The following is a 15,997-nucleotide window of genomic DNA, read 5'->3' on the forward strand; positions in this document are numbered from 1 at the left end:
CTTCGTACATGGGTAATCATAGTCATTATTTGGCACAAATCTGGATTTTTTTATTTTGTCCTGTGAAGCTGGTTTAACTCATAGTAACATCCTTAAAGGTGAACACCACCCAAATAAAGACATCCAAAATGTTATTTCCATGGTCAAGGAAATTTCAATCAGTATTTATCAGCACTGGGGATTACCAGAGTACGGAAGCATATTGCTGCCACAACAGGAAAAAAATAATGGATCAGTATTACGTTATAACGTGAAAAGTTTATTGTTCTAACAAGAAGTTTTTCACCTAACAACATATTATGACATTATAACATGATAACTTATATTGTAAAAACGTGGAAAGTTTCGCGTTTAACGTGAAATTTTTCACGTGCTTACAATATACATTATAACGTGAAACTTTTCATGTGCTTACAATATAAATGATCACATTATAACGTCAAACTTTTCATGTTATTACAGTATAAATTATCACGTTATAACGTGATAACTCATATTGTAAAAACGTGAAAAGTTTCGCGTTATAATGTGAAACTTTTCACATTCTTACAATATACGTTATAAAGTGAAACTTTTCATGTTATTACAGTATAAATTATCACGTTATAACATGAAACGATATTGTTATAACGTGAAACTTTTCATGTTCTTACAATATACGTTATAACGTGAAACTTTTCATGTTCTTACAATATAAATTATTACGTTATAACATGAAACTATATAATGTGAAATTTTTTATGTTATTACAATATAAATTGTCACGTTATTATATGAAACTATATTCTTAAAACGTGAAACTTTTCATGTTCTTAAATACAAATATCATGTTATTACATGAAACTATATTGTTATATCGTGAAACTTTTCATGTTTTCATGTTACAATATGTTATGTTTTAACGTGAAAATATATTGTTATAACGAAGAAAACCTTCTAGTTAGAATAATGAACTTTATACGTTATAACATAATACTGATCCAGTATTTTTTTCCTGATGTGGCAGCAATACGCGTCTGTACCAGAAGATCCACGATACGATATTATCACGATACTTAAGTCATGATACAATACTATTGCGGTCTTAAATGTGCTGTGACATGCTGAGTACGGCGATAAAATAAATAGCTATTTATTACCATTTCTTTCAACTGTAAATTATGTTCCCAAATGAAAAATTTGTCAAGAAGATCTAATAAGATAAAGTTTTCAGTCTGTTCATCTCACTTTTTGCAGCAAAATGTATCTAGTGGATGAAAAAAGTGATTCAGATCATATCAAACTTTTTATAAAGCACGTTTAAAAACAACCAGAGTTGACCAAAGTGGTGCGCAGGTAAATAAAATAAGTAATAGAACATAACATGGTAACGGCTAAATGTGCCAAAAACATGCACAAATAAACAAGTAAAATAATTAAACGAAAAGAAAAGAAAGCACAGAATAGTGAGATCTGAAAATAAAATGTGAAAGATAAAAATAGAAACCTGAAAGACAGTTGAAGGCCTTAGAAAACGTGTGGGTCTTAAGCCTAGATTTCAACGTGTCGAAGTCAAATCAGTCACAGCAGAAGAAGCACAGCTGTAACTTTTAACGATGGCTTTTGTTAGATTCCCAGTAAGCCAGCATGTTACAGCACTAAAGCAGCTAAATAGAATTCAGCCGTCATTAATTTTATTATTCACACCTGTGCTTTTCCTACTTTGACATGTCCCCTGCAAGACATCTTGTTACAATCGTAGACACTGTAGGGGGAAATTATAAGTTAAGTGCAGCTTCCTGAGTCGTCTCTCTGTTTCCGAAAAGGACACTTGAGTTAGGCCGTGGAGACAGGTCGGAGCCTGAAATAAGAATCTGTCATCTACATAGCTCTCTTATCTTTATCTCTTTATCTCCTACTGTAATCGTCCTGCATCATTTCCTCCAGTGTTTAACCCTGGTGTCTGCATGAGTTATAAAAAGCATGAGGCAAACAGAAAATGTGTGTGACTTTAATAATAGTGTCAACAAGTATAGTTGATGGTCTGGCGACGATTTAGCCTCTGGGGGCAGTGGCCAGTCAGGTGGGACACCCTTAAAACTTTTTGCTTCACCCACACTGGCGAGGTTTTGCAGGATGTAGCTGTGCACACTTCGCAGGCTGTTCGCATACACTGTTCATACGTATACCTATAAAGAGTAACACCTCGTTTCCACGTAGCTCTGTTGTCTGTTTCTATGTGTCAGCCCTGTGATAGTCTGGTGACCTGTCCAGGGTGTACCCTGTGGCTCTCACCCAGTGTCAGCTGGGATAGGCTTCTTCGCAGTCCACTGCACAGCTAACAACATCTTACTTTAAACGGCACCTGCAGAGACCATTTCTTGATACTGAGTGCAAAAACCCAAAAACCGAATATGAATTTATGTGACTTTATGAGCGCTTCCAACTCTGTGACAACAGTCTGGGTACAACCTTTTTTTCTGTTTTAGATGACCACGCCACTGAGCACAAAGTCAGGGCCTTAAGTAGACGGCAGCGGTCTGTGCGGCTATTATGTACATCCCAACATGTGGACGAAGAATTCTTTTCACTATAGTATTGATTTCGCCATTATTTAAATTTCTTTGTCGTCTCGTAGAGTCGTATCTCGATTGATCTATGCTACACTGCCTCCACCATCTCCGGTGGTTCTGCTCCGTTTCATCCGTATCCGTAAGCTTTCAGAAAATGTGCACAAATACGGACAAAATTAATGCACGGACAGAGGTCTCCGTCTGTCTACATCTACTTACCTAGCATTGAGCATAGATGAGCCCTCAGACACACCTTCAAGTGGGTTGCCCTGTTTGTATTGAGAATACGAATGTCAATGGTTCAGCTGTCAAGAATTTGCTTTACTAGTTACGCATGTCGAACAAGGGGTTAATTTTGCTACTCTTCAGTTTATGCACTGTGCACCACCTGGGTCAGGTGGGAGTCAGCTAGCGGTGCCACTCATATGGTGATTACCACAAGTAACACTGTCACGATCCAACAGGGTTGCTATTGAAACATGGTGGCCACCCTCCGGTCTCCTTGCAGGTCCAGATTTGAGCTGCAAACCCCCTTTAGCATATCTGTTAGCTCTGTTAGCACTGTCAGCACGGCTAGTGGTGCTAACATAGTGAACAGTGCTGAAGGGAAGAACTGCCAGGAGACTGGAGGGTAGCTGCCATATTTCTATAGCAACTTCGTCATGCTGCATGGACAGAGTTTCCAGTGATAATCGCAAATTAGCAGCACCGCTAGCTACTTAGCACCCACCCAATCTGGGTGGTGCACAGTGCAGAGCGGCTAGTTAGCTAACCAGTGGAGCTTGGAGGGTGGGTGCCGGCACTGTGTTTCCACATGTTAACTCTGCTAGCCAGATTGATAGCAAATAAGCAGATACACTACACACAAGAGATAGCACTTAAAAATGCAGTGCTAAAGCTCACTGAGTCATTGGGGTGCCAGACAAAAAGGAAAGGCCTCTTGTTTTTCACGTAATTTTTGCATTTTTTTTCTTTAAAATGAACCGGCCAGTTACCATTTATTGGGTGTCAGGCAATCCAAAGCAAAATTAACCAAACCTGACATTCCTAATTGAGATAGAAATCCCTGCCGTGCTGAGCTGATGCGCTGAGTCAAACTGGGTCAAACCAAGCCAGCACATGTGTATGGAAAAGTGCTCTCTTTGAGCCAGGCCTTATCGCCCAGCATCAGTTGTCACCCCCACAAATGCTCTTGTGGCTGAAGGGGAACAGATCCAGGCTCCACCATCTTGTGGAAAGCCTTCCCAGAAGAGATGAGGCCGTTATAGGGGCAGATTGATGCTCATGTAGTGTGCATGCTTGTCTTATTATAACACAGGTTCTTTTACCACAGTATGACCACAATATGATCGTACTAATATTAAATTGTCTACATTTTAAGAACTATAAAAGCAACAGAGACCAGCTCTACCAGTTTGCTCATTGATTCTAGACCCATTGAGACAAATGAGGAAGTAAATCTATTAAGGATGCAAAGTTCCCAGTCGGGGAAATTTTGAATTATGAGGAATCATGAGGAAGACAGTCAGACAGCATTTTTTTCCCATCACATGCTTTAAATCTGGAGGATGTGGTGCAGTCACACACCAGCGTAAACAGCTCCTCTCTTCATTGCAGTTAGTAGCTACAGTCTTGCTTTATTAACTTAGCCTCTAACCTTATTAAATCTAAGTGAGTTAACTTCATCTCAGTTCAATTGATGTGCGCTTCACTGCTAAAATAACTTTTATATTTGCACACAGAGTGTTAAGCACTCCACCTTCAAAGGTTTTATTTTACTTTAGTTTCACTGAGTAATAGTAATAGTTGATTTTGTATTCGTGACTGGAACAGCTTCATTTCAAAGTGTTTCTTATTTCCCGTCAAACTCTTCTTATCTTTTTATTGCTTACAGAAAATTGTACGGTCTTCGAGGTCAGCTGGGCCTGTCCGTCACATTACATAAGCCAGATGAACTGCTTGTAGATAACGTTTGTAATTTGCACCGCTCTAAAACAGACGGAAAGATAATTGAGCATAAGCTGTTTAGGAAGGAGGGATTTCTCTTTCATGCTACACTGGTTTTATGGCTCTGTGAGTGATATGCGTGTTTATGATAGGACTCAAATCCCAAAAAACGGGGAAATCCAATCATTTGTGTTTGCTGCAGAAGTTCCAACTCAGCAAAGAAGCTTTGGAAAGAAGTCCTTTTGTTTTGACGTGACTTTTGTTTCCTAGACGTTTTTTGTGGGTTAAATCCAAACCAAAACGTAAACAGCGTGTGTGAGTGCATGAGTGTGTGTTCTGGTCGTAATGGATATGAAGGAATTTAATAGATTTTTGACAATCAGCCTCCGAGGGTCACAGTCATGTCTGAGGTTCACACTCCACCCTGTCTTTCTTTAATGTGGCTGCGTTGTCAGACCAGATTGTGAGATTGTATGGTGGAGACAAAAGGGATGTGGTGTTGGGGTGAATTTTAGGACACCGAGAGAGAAAATCTAGACTCAGAAAGTCTGATCTGTGTCCTCACAGATTGAATGCAACACTTAATTGATTAGTGGATTCGCAGAAAATTATTTCTTTCAATTTTTATTTTATTTTTTCAGCAAAAATACCAATTTCTTTGTTTAAATTCATGACAGTAAACTGAATATTTTGGGGTTTAAACTGTTGGTTGGACAAAACAAGACATCTCGGGCACAGGCACTTCCACTATTTTCTGACGCAAAACAATGGCAAAACAATCAAGAAAATAAAAAGTCGTCAGTCGCAGCCCTAGTTTGACACTTAAAAACATTAAAAGAATTCTTTGCTGATCTTTCAACCAGCTTTGTATCGTAACAATGTGGGTAGTATGTGTAACTGAACTGTGGTAAACTTCCCTCCATCGTACCAATGACCAGATCTTGTGTTTCTCCAAATCTGTCAGACTTTTTCTGGCTCTGGGCTGTTGCTCAAACAACATACTGTACTTTGGCATTTTCGGATGCCCACCACCACAGACACACGGGGTCTCATTCATGAAATGTTTGTAATTCTGCGAGTAGATTTGCACGTGAAAAAACGCTGTACTAAAAACCTACTCCAGGTAATGAATGCCACGGAAAACTCGGTTTTGATCTTAGGTATGCGAGTTTGTTCATTGATTGTATGTTCATCAATCATTAATTGACAGTAAATAGCCAGTGACCACCATATATGGAGGGGATAATTACTGTGGACAGGTGCAACTTGTTGACCTGCGGACATAAGCAAACAGGGAAAGAAAACCTTTTTCGATGCTGAGAATGAAGTTGTTTTAGGTGAAGTGGGGTTGAGAAATACATTTTATTTTCTTCTGTTATTGGTAATTTGACAGGGACAGGTAAATCAAAGGCCTGGAAGGAGGTAACAGGTGCGGTTATCTCCGTGTCCTCTGTTGTAAGAACCATCCAAAAAGTTAAACGAAAATAGTTTGTACACACAAAAAACACAACAGCGACAGGAAACTTTTCCCAGTCAGCTCTCTGCTGCAGACAAGCTCAATGCTTGCATCATCTTTAGAAGGAGCAGATGTCGACCTTAAGCTAGCTTGGGCCATGTGAAAGTTAACAATACTTTAACCGAGCAAGGCAAGCTAATTGCTAGCATGCTCGGTTGAAAAGGGAAAAAAAACAATGCTTTGAGATGGCTGTCAGAGATGGGAGAGGTATAATCACATAATCTTGTTTGAGCTATAACAGATGTTGTGTTCCACGTTTTATTTCCCAATTGTTCTCGGAAAGAAGAATAGAGTACAGTTTGTTGGAAATCGCCGGTTTCGGTTCAACGCCGGAAGATGTGCCCATAATTCACTCAAGGTATCATGGAGGCTAGTAATAAGGTGGATTGCTCCGGTGCGGCGCAGTGCATTTTGTTAGCTGTAGGTTTTCTACCTCTTGAGCAAAAGCAAATATCACAGCCCCTTTTCTGTTTGCTCTGGACATGAAGCACTAAATTCAAAAGCATTGGTGTCTCTCTACTGCATAGACAGGCCGGTTTTATGGAAACAGCATCTTTCCAGCAGTGAAATACTTCTTAAACCAGTGGTTCCAAACTGGTCCAGCCACAGGGTCCAGATTTCTCCTCAGTCATAAGTACAAGGTCAACACAGTTTAATATATTCAGCATCATACTTGCGTTTGGTTATGTCATCAAGCTAGTTTGCTGACTCTGTCAAGTAGCTGTTAGCTACTCACTCTACAGCAGGAAACAGCACTTCAGAATAAAAGCTCTGTGCTGGAAATTCACAGTATTCTAAAATAAAGTGTGTTTTTTAACAAACTTGACACATTCACAAGTCACTTGGGGTCCATTCAGAATGGACCTGCGACCCACTTTTGGACCACGACCCACCAGTTGGGAACCACTGTCTTAAACTAAAACTGTCACCTCTGGTTGCAGAGCTTCTCTGTCATGTTATACCGTATGTTTGACAACATATCCTCCAAAGTTAACCAGAAAAACAAAATGTTTCCCACTGGTGGACAATCATTATGCAGCCTCAGAGGTCAGTATTAGAGCTGGTGGGAAGCTCTGACGTCTGACACTTGAGAGTCTGCTGGCGACAGCACAAAAAGGCGATACCCAGGAAACTATTGTTTTCCCTAGATATGTGGCACAACTGACCCATTTTATCTGACGTGGTCTCGTCCTCAGGCAAGACACTTCCATAGAAATGTGCCTCATTTTCCACTGACGAGGTCAGCTGTTTTCCCATGAGTGCATTAGTCTGGAAATGCTTCAGTCAACCCACACGTTGAGCTGGTTTTCTATGTAGAAATAAAGGGGAAAACATTAATACAGAAAATAGTCAAAAGCATCTGTTTGGGGGAGAGCAACTCTGTTTGTTTTGATACGTTCTCTAGAAGGGAAAAATTGGCACACTCTCTCACACCTTCTTATCTGTCCTGACTTTGTTTTTGCTGGTTAAGTATCTTAACTCCAAGGGCAGAAGTGGAGGAACAATAAAAAGCAGGTAATCAGTGACAAAGGCTGGACAAAGATTATGAAATAACCTTCTGGACTGGGGCTGCATTAATAGCTAAAATCACTATATTTGTAAGAATATTTTCACAATGACAGTACTCTCACCGACCTCTTTATTAGGTACACCTTGCTAGTACTGGGTTGGACCCCTTTTTGCCTTAATTCTTGGTGTCTTAGATTCAACAAGATGCTGGAAACATTCCTCAGAGATTTTGGTCCATATTGACATGATGACATCACACAGTTGCTGCAGATTTGTCGGCTGCACATCCATGATGAGAATCTCCCGTTCCACCACATCCCAAAGGTGCTCTATTGGACTGAGATCTGGTGACTGTGGAGGCCATTGGAGTACAGTGAACTCATTGTCATGTCCAAGAACCTTGAATCCCTCTCTCTTATAACTAAGAGTCAAGCAAGAAACCTAGGTGTTATCCAGGGGTCGTATTCACAGACGTTCTGAGAACACTGTCAGAGAGGCCTAAAAACTTTTTAGTAAGGAGTCCTAGCTTAGGGTGACTTAGGAAAGTTCTCAGAGCAACTCTGAGCAAGGAAGGGACAGAAACGTTTATCTTAGTGAGGAGGTGTGGTGACCACGTAGCTAGGTACGATGCATTAATTTTGAGAGATAGAATAGATTTTGTTTTTCAAATAAACACAGGAAGTTTGTGCTCTAGAGAAAGGATCAGCACTCAGTGAATAACCTCCTAAGCTCTATGATAAGCTATTATGGCAAGGCTTAACTATACAGACCAGTGAGCAGTGATAACTAGCATGTCTTTGTGGTCATCAGGCGGGAACCTCCTTTCACCAGTGTTTCATCTAGTTGGTCCCACAACACCTCCAGGAGGCTAGACAGTGATCTCTGGCGTCCCAGAGACACTCCCCTAATGCCAGCTCTCACTGCTCCCAGCACCAACCCAACAACCTCCTTTACCTTACTTATGCATGGCTTTCTCAGCCCAAACAGCACTGCCACCTTCAACCACACCCAGGCTCCGTACATGCGAGCTCCAGGTAGAGACAGTGCTGATACTACCTTTTCTAGCACATTCACCATACATTTCACACGCTACATTGAAAAATTGTAATAAAAAATATTTTGAACAAAAGTCCTCCTCCCTGCTCCTAACAGATTTTAACCTTAGGAGCTCTTTTAAAGGTGCAAGATGCTCTGTGAATGACTTTTATCGGGTCCGTCCCAATACTCACACTTCCCCCTCAAAATTGGCCCAAGCCCTTGTTTTTGGGCCAGGGCTAGGGTGTCCCAAACTTTAGGGAAGTGCTTTTCAGCCCTTAAAATCCCCACTTAATTTGAAGGGCCGTGCAATGCACACTTACAAACCCATCTCAACTGAGGGGGAAGGTTGAATTTCCCAGGATGCATTGCGAAACTATCCAGCCAGGTGAGTTTTCCAGGAAGATGGCAGCCTCCATGAGAAAACGATCGCACAATTTAAGTGCTATTGTCACAAATAAGCAAAAATTCCAAAATATGTTGCAATGTGTTATTTTTCTGCATAATTGTTATCTGTAAGCGTTGAGTTAGAATATGAATGCTTGAAAATCGCTAATTCACGGTGTAGCCAACATGAATATCTACAGAGTACTCCATGTAAGAAGCCTACATCTAAGATACGCGTGACTTTGGTGAACACGTCTGTTACGCTCAGTTGCATGAAGTGACGTCCCAATTCGTAGGTAAATTCCCTACCCCTCAACGCTACCCTTTCATTGCTGAGGGGAATCTATCTGGTGAGTGCACTTGAAACCAAGGGGCAAGGTTAAGGGAAGAGAATTGGGATTGGTAGTCTTATCTTTAAGGGGAAATTCTAAGAAAACACAATTTTAAGAATTTTCTTAGAATTTCGTCACTAGGAGCGACTCTTCGCACTAGGATGCTCTGTGAATACAGCCCCTGGACTCAGATTTAAATCTCCACAGCCACATCAAATCCGTAACGTCATCTGCCTGCTACCATTTAAAAAACATTGCTAGAGTGAGAGGATTAATGTCAAAGCAAGACCTTGAAAGGCTCACCCACATCTTTATTTCCAGTAGATTAGATTACTGCAACAGTCTGTTTAGGACTTTTAAAACAAGCTGTTCGGCAGCTTATTCAAAACGCTGCTGCTCGGGTTCTGACAAGATCAAGGAAATATGAACACATTAGTCCAGTTCTAAAATCCTCACGCTGACTACCTGTCACTCAGTGAATTGATTTCAAAATCTTGCTGCTTGTGTATAAATCACTCTGTGTCTCAGCGCCCAAATATATTCTCTGATATGAACCTTCTAGGACCCTGAGGACATCTGGGGCCGGCCTACATACCGCCCCAAGTGTTAGAACAAAACATGGTGAAGCAGCGTTTTGTTATCATGCAGCACAAACCTTGAATAACCTCCCGACTCTGGCCGCTTTTAAATCAAAGCTAGAAACATTCCTCTTTTACTCTGCCTACTCCACCCTGTAACTACTGCAAACATATTTTTAAACTCCATTTTAAATTATTTTAAATCATATTTTTATCTTTGCATGTCATTGCTCTGTAAAGCACTTTGAATTGCCCTTGTGAATGAGTTGTGCTGTAAAATTAAAGCTGCCTTGCCTCGTTCTGTTAATGCTCTGGGGACATTGTTACATGTGTTTTGGGTCCGTCATCTTATTGCTACTTTTTGGAAATTTGTTAATGGGTCTTTGTCAGATTTGACTGGGTTGAGCTGTGATCCAAATTCATCCCTCTGTCTTCTAAATGACACGTCGTCCTTTACCTTTAATCAGTGTAGGTTGTTGTTGTTTACAGCTGTAAGAAAAGGCAATTTTACATATGTTATACACTCCGAGTCGCTCTTTTCAGCCATACTGGTTTCTGGCCTTTCTTAAAATAGCAAACTTGGAATATGTAACAGCTAAAATGAGCAGATAAGGGCATAGATTGATATCATAGGTGCCCTTCATAATCGTGTCTGATCATGTGTTTGTGCCTAAAAACACAAAAAATATTTGATCACACAAAATGCTTCAGATCCAGTTCTACAACTAATTCCAGTTTCTTGTTAAGTACTAAAAATGCTCTCCTGTGAAACGGCGAGTGAAAACTGATGCAAATCATGTTTCCCTCCAGGTCCTCTGTGCTGCTGCTGGCCCCCCTCCTGGCTGAAGCCGACCCAGTCCCCCGACGCGTCTCCAGGCCCACAGGGTCAGCCGGAGCTCAGGGCACAGACGGCCTCTGCACACACTTCCGATGGATGGCGGAGCATGTACCCGCCTTCCGGGTGCCAGGCACCCACATCCACATACTCACCTCACCTGACCAGTTCTACCAGACCATGAAGGTCGGTGTCCCTGTGAAGATAAACACTTTGGTTCATCTGCAATGGAGTGATTAGAAATAAAACTAAAACTAAAGGCAACAATTGCCGGTGTTTACTTTGCACAGACGTTCCTTATCATCATGTGGTATGATGCAACAAACGAGGCAGTGAAAGTGTTTGAGGTATTCAAGGAAGAACAACTTTCCCAGCAGGGATTGTTTACTCTGTAGCACCTAAGTTGGCAGAACCTAGGTTGTCACACTGCAGCTGACACGAGTTAACTTATTAGGCCTGAAGTGACTTGTCTCCTCTAAATGTTTTTGTTGCAATATATCTGTGTAGTGATAGCACTGTCACCTTACAACAAGAGGGCTCCTGGTTGAAACCCAGGATGGGGCAGCCCCTTCTGTACGGAGTTTGCATGTTCCCCCTGTGTCAGCGTGGGTTTTCTCCGGGTGCTCCAGCTTCCTCCCACAGTCCAAAGACATGCAGGTTAACTGGTGACTCTAAATTGCCCGTAGGTGTGAATGTGAGTGTGAATGGTTGTCTGTCTCTATGTGTCAGCCCTGTGATAGTCTGGTGACCTGTCCAGGGTGTATCCGCCTCTCACCCAGTGTCAGCTGGGATAGGCTCCAGCACCCCCGTGACCCCCAACAAGATACGTGGTTATGGAAAATGAATGAATGAATGAATGAATCTGTGCTAAATATATCTACATACTTATCCAGCTTAAAAATTCAGCGAATGACCTTCCTATGAAGATTTTTACCAGTTAAAACAATCATCAAACCACGTCACTCTGCACATTTAACTTAACGTGAATCATTTAAATCATAAATGCTGACTTGAAACCCTGCACAGTTACATACTGCGTGATTTAGTTTTTGTGTCTTAACGTAGTCCCACACCTGCTGTGTGTCACCACATTGGAATCCTTTTATGTTTCCTCTAACTTTGGCCTATTCAGCTGCGTCAGGAACAAAGAAACAGGAATCTGCTGCAGTTTATATGCTGCTGTTGTGACAGCCGGGCAGCAGCTTCCCTCACACAAAGATGCTGTGTAAGAGTTTTATTACACACAAGAAAAAGGCTCTTTGATGAAGAAGTTTTCCCCCATGTTTTGACCCCTGGTACATTTACATCCCTGCATATAATGAGGTCTAAAAATACAACACACAGCGTCTTTTAATGCTCACCTAGGTCATGATGTGTGTTATGTAAAATAGTTTTTTATGGGTGTGATTTACAAAAACATGTCATTTGTTTCTTTTTTAGTGACACTTCCCCATATCTTCGAGAGCCAGGAATGCTCTAAATGACGTGTTGTTTTATTTATAGATCACTTTCACGCATACACACACACACATCTGTTCTTTTCCTGTTCATCTCTAATTGTCACCAAGCTGTTTTGTGTAATATCATAATTATACTTTTGTATACAGAGCAGAGCCAGCCAAAACATTTGTAGCGCCTTAAGCGAAATGAAAAGGAAATGGATTCATGTGACGACATGTACGAGTTTAACCACATTACAAAAGATTTTAACCTTTTGACTTGCCATCAGCATTAGCAAGCCATGTGGATAGTTTGGTTCAGGTTTGAGATATAAGAGATTTAGTGTTCACTTTAATACAAAGGAGGTGAAAGACGTTTTGTTTGTGGTGCTCAGAGCATGGAAACAATGTTAAATTCTGTCATTTGACAGGAAATCAGTCAGCATCTATTTTGTTAATTTAGAGTTTATGTCACTTTCAAGTGAATATAACAAACATCAGCTTCAGCTGTGAGGTTGCTTTGCTTCTTGTATGTAGAGCTGCGAGGATTAATTGATTAATTATCAACTATGAAACTAATCGCCCACTAATATAATAATTGAATTTTAGTTTGAGTAATTTTTAACAAAAATTAATGCAAGGTTGTCTGAGTCAAGGGGCCAGTTGAACAAAACACCTTAAATATAGATTTTCCTTTACATTTTTATTTATTTATTTTATTGAACTTTCATTTAACCGGAAAACCCTTCTGAGATTGGCCAACACAGGCAGCAACATAAGTTACAGACAACATGGAACAAAGAACAGCTCTAAAACAAGCAATGTAAAACACAGAATAAGAATACTACAAAGAAAAGCTAAAAAGTATGTTGATTAGAAGTGAGCCATAAAAACGCAAAAAAGGGCAACTACTGACGCTTACAAAGACCAGCTAAAACACACCGTGACGTTGGCATATCGATGATTTTGTACAAAAACCCTGCTGCAGCGCTTTGAACAGGCCGAGAGGAACCAAAGAGTGCAACTTTAAGTCTTTGTGCAGAAGTTTACACATATAGGGAGCTGCAGACATAAATGCTCGCTTACCAAAATCTGTATGTGTCCTCGGTACAGGCAATTAAAACATTTTGTATACACATGAATATGCTGGAAGAAGGCCAAGTATAGCGCTGTAAGCAAAAGAGGAAGTCTGCAAAATTGTAAAGCGAGCCAGCCTACCCGAGCTCACAGGATACAGTGATGAGTTAGAAGCTTACAGTTGGTAATGAATCTCAATACGCCATGATGCACAGAGTCCAGAGCAGGAGTTAAGGCTTCCTTGAAATAAAACTGGTTGCACCAAACATCCTTAAGTCTTCTACTTAAGATTTCCTTAAGTTTTTCTCCTTGTCTTGGTTTTATACTTAGTGTGAATGGTTGTCTGTCTCCATGTGTCAACCCTGTGATAGTCTGGTGACCTGTCCAGGGTGTACCCTGCCTCTCGCCCAGTGTCAGCTGGGATAGGCTCCAGCCCCCCGTAACCCCCAGCAGGATAAGCGGTTATTGAAAGTAAATGAATGAAAGGATTTCAGGGCTGTTTGTGCTTAAACAAAAAAGATCTTACTCTCAAACAAACAGGTCTGTATCTGTAGGGATCCTTTCCATAATGTTATCAAAAACCTGAGCCTGTCAGTGGCAAAAACAAGCACATTAATTGGACATCGACAGTGCACTGTTGCCCAGAGTGGTCACATTGCAGCCTGTCGCAGCGGTCTCGCTCAGTGCTGGACCAGTTTCAAAAACTGTCGTCTCCATCAGTCAGTTAGACACAAAAATGTGGGAAAATAGGATCCAGGTTGAAAAATATCAAACGTCCCCAGTCACAACCAACCCAGACTGACTGTAAATTTACTACAACTGACTGTAAATGAGCTTCTATAAACTATGTGCGCACTTGATGTGAGTTATAGTGAATAAGCTGGCGAACTTTCAGGAGTGTTGGATAGAAGATCAGCGTCATGGTGAATGGAAAGAAGTAGATGTCTGTCATGCCTCCAACACTTCTTGATGATACTGGCTGTCACTGTGGCTTTCTTGCTTTGCCGCTGCCTGTCGCACATGTGTATTGTAGTTTAGAGCTCGTGCCGCACGGTGCTACTTCACGTTCTTTGAATCTGAACACCTAGCAAGTAAAATGATCTTTTCCACGACCCATTAACGTAGTCATTCTTAAAGATATTCTCCAGGAATCTGGTTAGTTCAGACAGTGAGTTCATGTGACTGGCAGGAAATGTTCCTCCTGTTGACAGTTTATCACTTCTTAGTATCAGATATTTGTGGCCAGATTCCTGACACCCACACACGCTCACATCGGTTCACACATCAATTGTTGTTTGAGTTTGTTTCTCTCTCTCTGTTTCCCTCCAGGCGCGAATCAAGACTGCGAAGAGGCGAGTGGTGATGGCCTCGTTGTATCTGGGAACAGGTCACCTGGAGCAGGAGCTGGTGAGAAAAGTGGCGTTGGTGTGTGATGCATGTTTAGAGCAGTTTGTGAGGCTGTGAGTTTTTTGGGGGCAGGTGAGAACAACGGCATCCAAACACAGGCTTGTGTCAAATAACTGGTCAGAGATGCCAGAAAATGTGAGTCAGAGTTGTCTTCCAGGAGAACCACAGTGTGGTTTGTTCAGAATGAAAATGTACTCCAGCCCAGCTACAAGGAATGACCCCAAAATGCAAGGGTTTATGAGTATAAGGAGACCAGTGTTGGCATGTGATATTCTGCTGTTCTCCATGCTTGGAAGGCCTAGCATAACAACATTAACCCAGAACAAACCACAGTCTGGACTGATGCTCACATTCAGCTGTTTCTCGTGTGTTTTTTTTCTATCTGGTTCAAGCAGCAGCAGCAGCAGAGGGTGAATTACAGAGAAAGGCACGGACAAGTCAAACATGTTTAATTACACTTAAAAGCATTTGATGCAGCTGTGATTGCTGCCAAACTCTGTAACCTCACAGGATGATGGATTACCAGAAACGTTGAGCCAGTAAGGTGCATTGGGTCCATGTGACTTTTATTTTTCAAGCGCATGTCTTTTGTAATTGGACACAACAACCTGAACTCAGCACAGGTTCAGCACAAAGATGTGAGTGTGGTCTGTGGTTTAGACTGAAGAATGCAAACGGCAGGTGAGTCTGGATCCACAAACATAACCCTGATCCCAGGCTTAGCACAGAAGTCACCTGACTGATACTGTCACACCTGTGCTATGTGTTTACTTAAGCGCAGGTGCAGGCAATGAGAATAAATGGAAATCTAAAGAAGGGTGTGTTTATCTTTCATATGCTGAATGCATCGGATCAGTGGTTTGGTGCGGCTTCTGGAGTGGGGCACTGCACCGGACCGTCCTGTTGAAGAGGGAGCTGAGCCAGAAGGCGAAGCGTTCGATTTACTGGTCCATCTATGTCTCAACCCTCACCTATGGTCATGAGCTCTGGGTAGTGACCGAAAGAATGAGGTCGCGGATACAAGCAGCCGAAATGAGTTTCCTCCGTGGGGTGTCTGGGCTCAGCCCTAGGGGGCGATCACACCGAGATGAAACGCTAGAAGCGCGACGCCAGTAAAACAATTGTTTTCCTATGATATGGCGCGTCTGACCGGCGCTCAAGTGTCTTTTTAGACATGCGTTTTTGTAGACACTTCTTTTTAGACATGCGTAGATGCTGAAAAGTTAAAATATTTTCAATCTTTTGAACGTCAGACGCCAGTAGCACCAATCAAATCAAATCCTCCTTCCTGTTTTGTTGTGGCAGTTACGGCAGTTTGGTCAGTTACGGCAGTTTTACGGCACTTACGAGCGACAGACAACACAATGCAATCCGAAGACGAGA

At 41.5% G+C, this 15,997-nt stretch overlaps 1 protein-coding gene across 2 annotated transcripts in view; it reads left to right on the forward strand.

The window, feature by feature from the left end:
• Positions 1–15,997, forward strand: part of pgs1 (phosphatidylglycerophosphate synthase 1) — a 38,784-nt gene that overhangs the window by 660 nt on the left and 22,127 nt on the right. For both annotated transcript variants that reach the window (XM_033610569.2, XM_033610570.2), the window contains exons 2-3: positions 10,667–10,877; positions 14,537–14,614. In XM_033610569.2, coding sequence (XP_033466460.1) covers positions 10,667–10,877; positions 14,537–14,614 — 289 coding nt within the window. The remainder of the gene's footprint in view (positions 1–10,666; positions 10,878–14,536; positions 14,615–15,997) is intronic.

This window comes from Epinephelus lanceolatus, chromosome 21 (genome assembly GCF_041903045.1).
Source record: "Epinephelus lanceolatus isolate andai-2023 chromosome 21, ASM4190304v1, whole genome shotgun sequence".
NCBI classification, from domain to species: Eukaryota; Metazoa; Chordata; class Actinopteri; order Perciformes; family Serranidae; genus Epinephelus; species Epinephelus lanceolatus.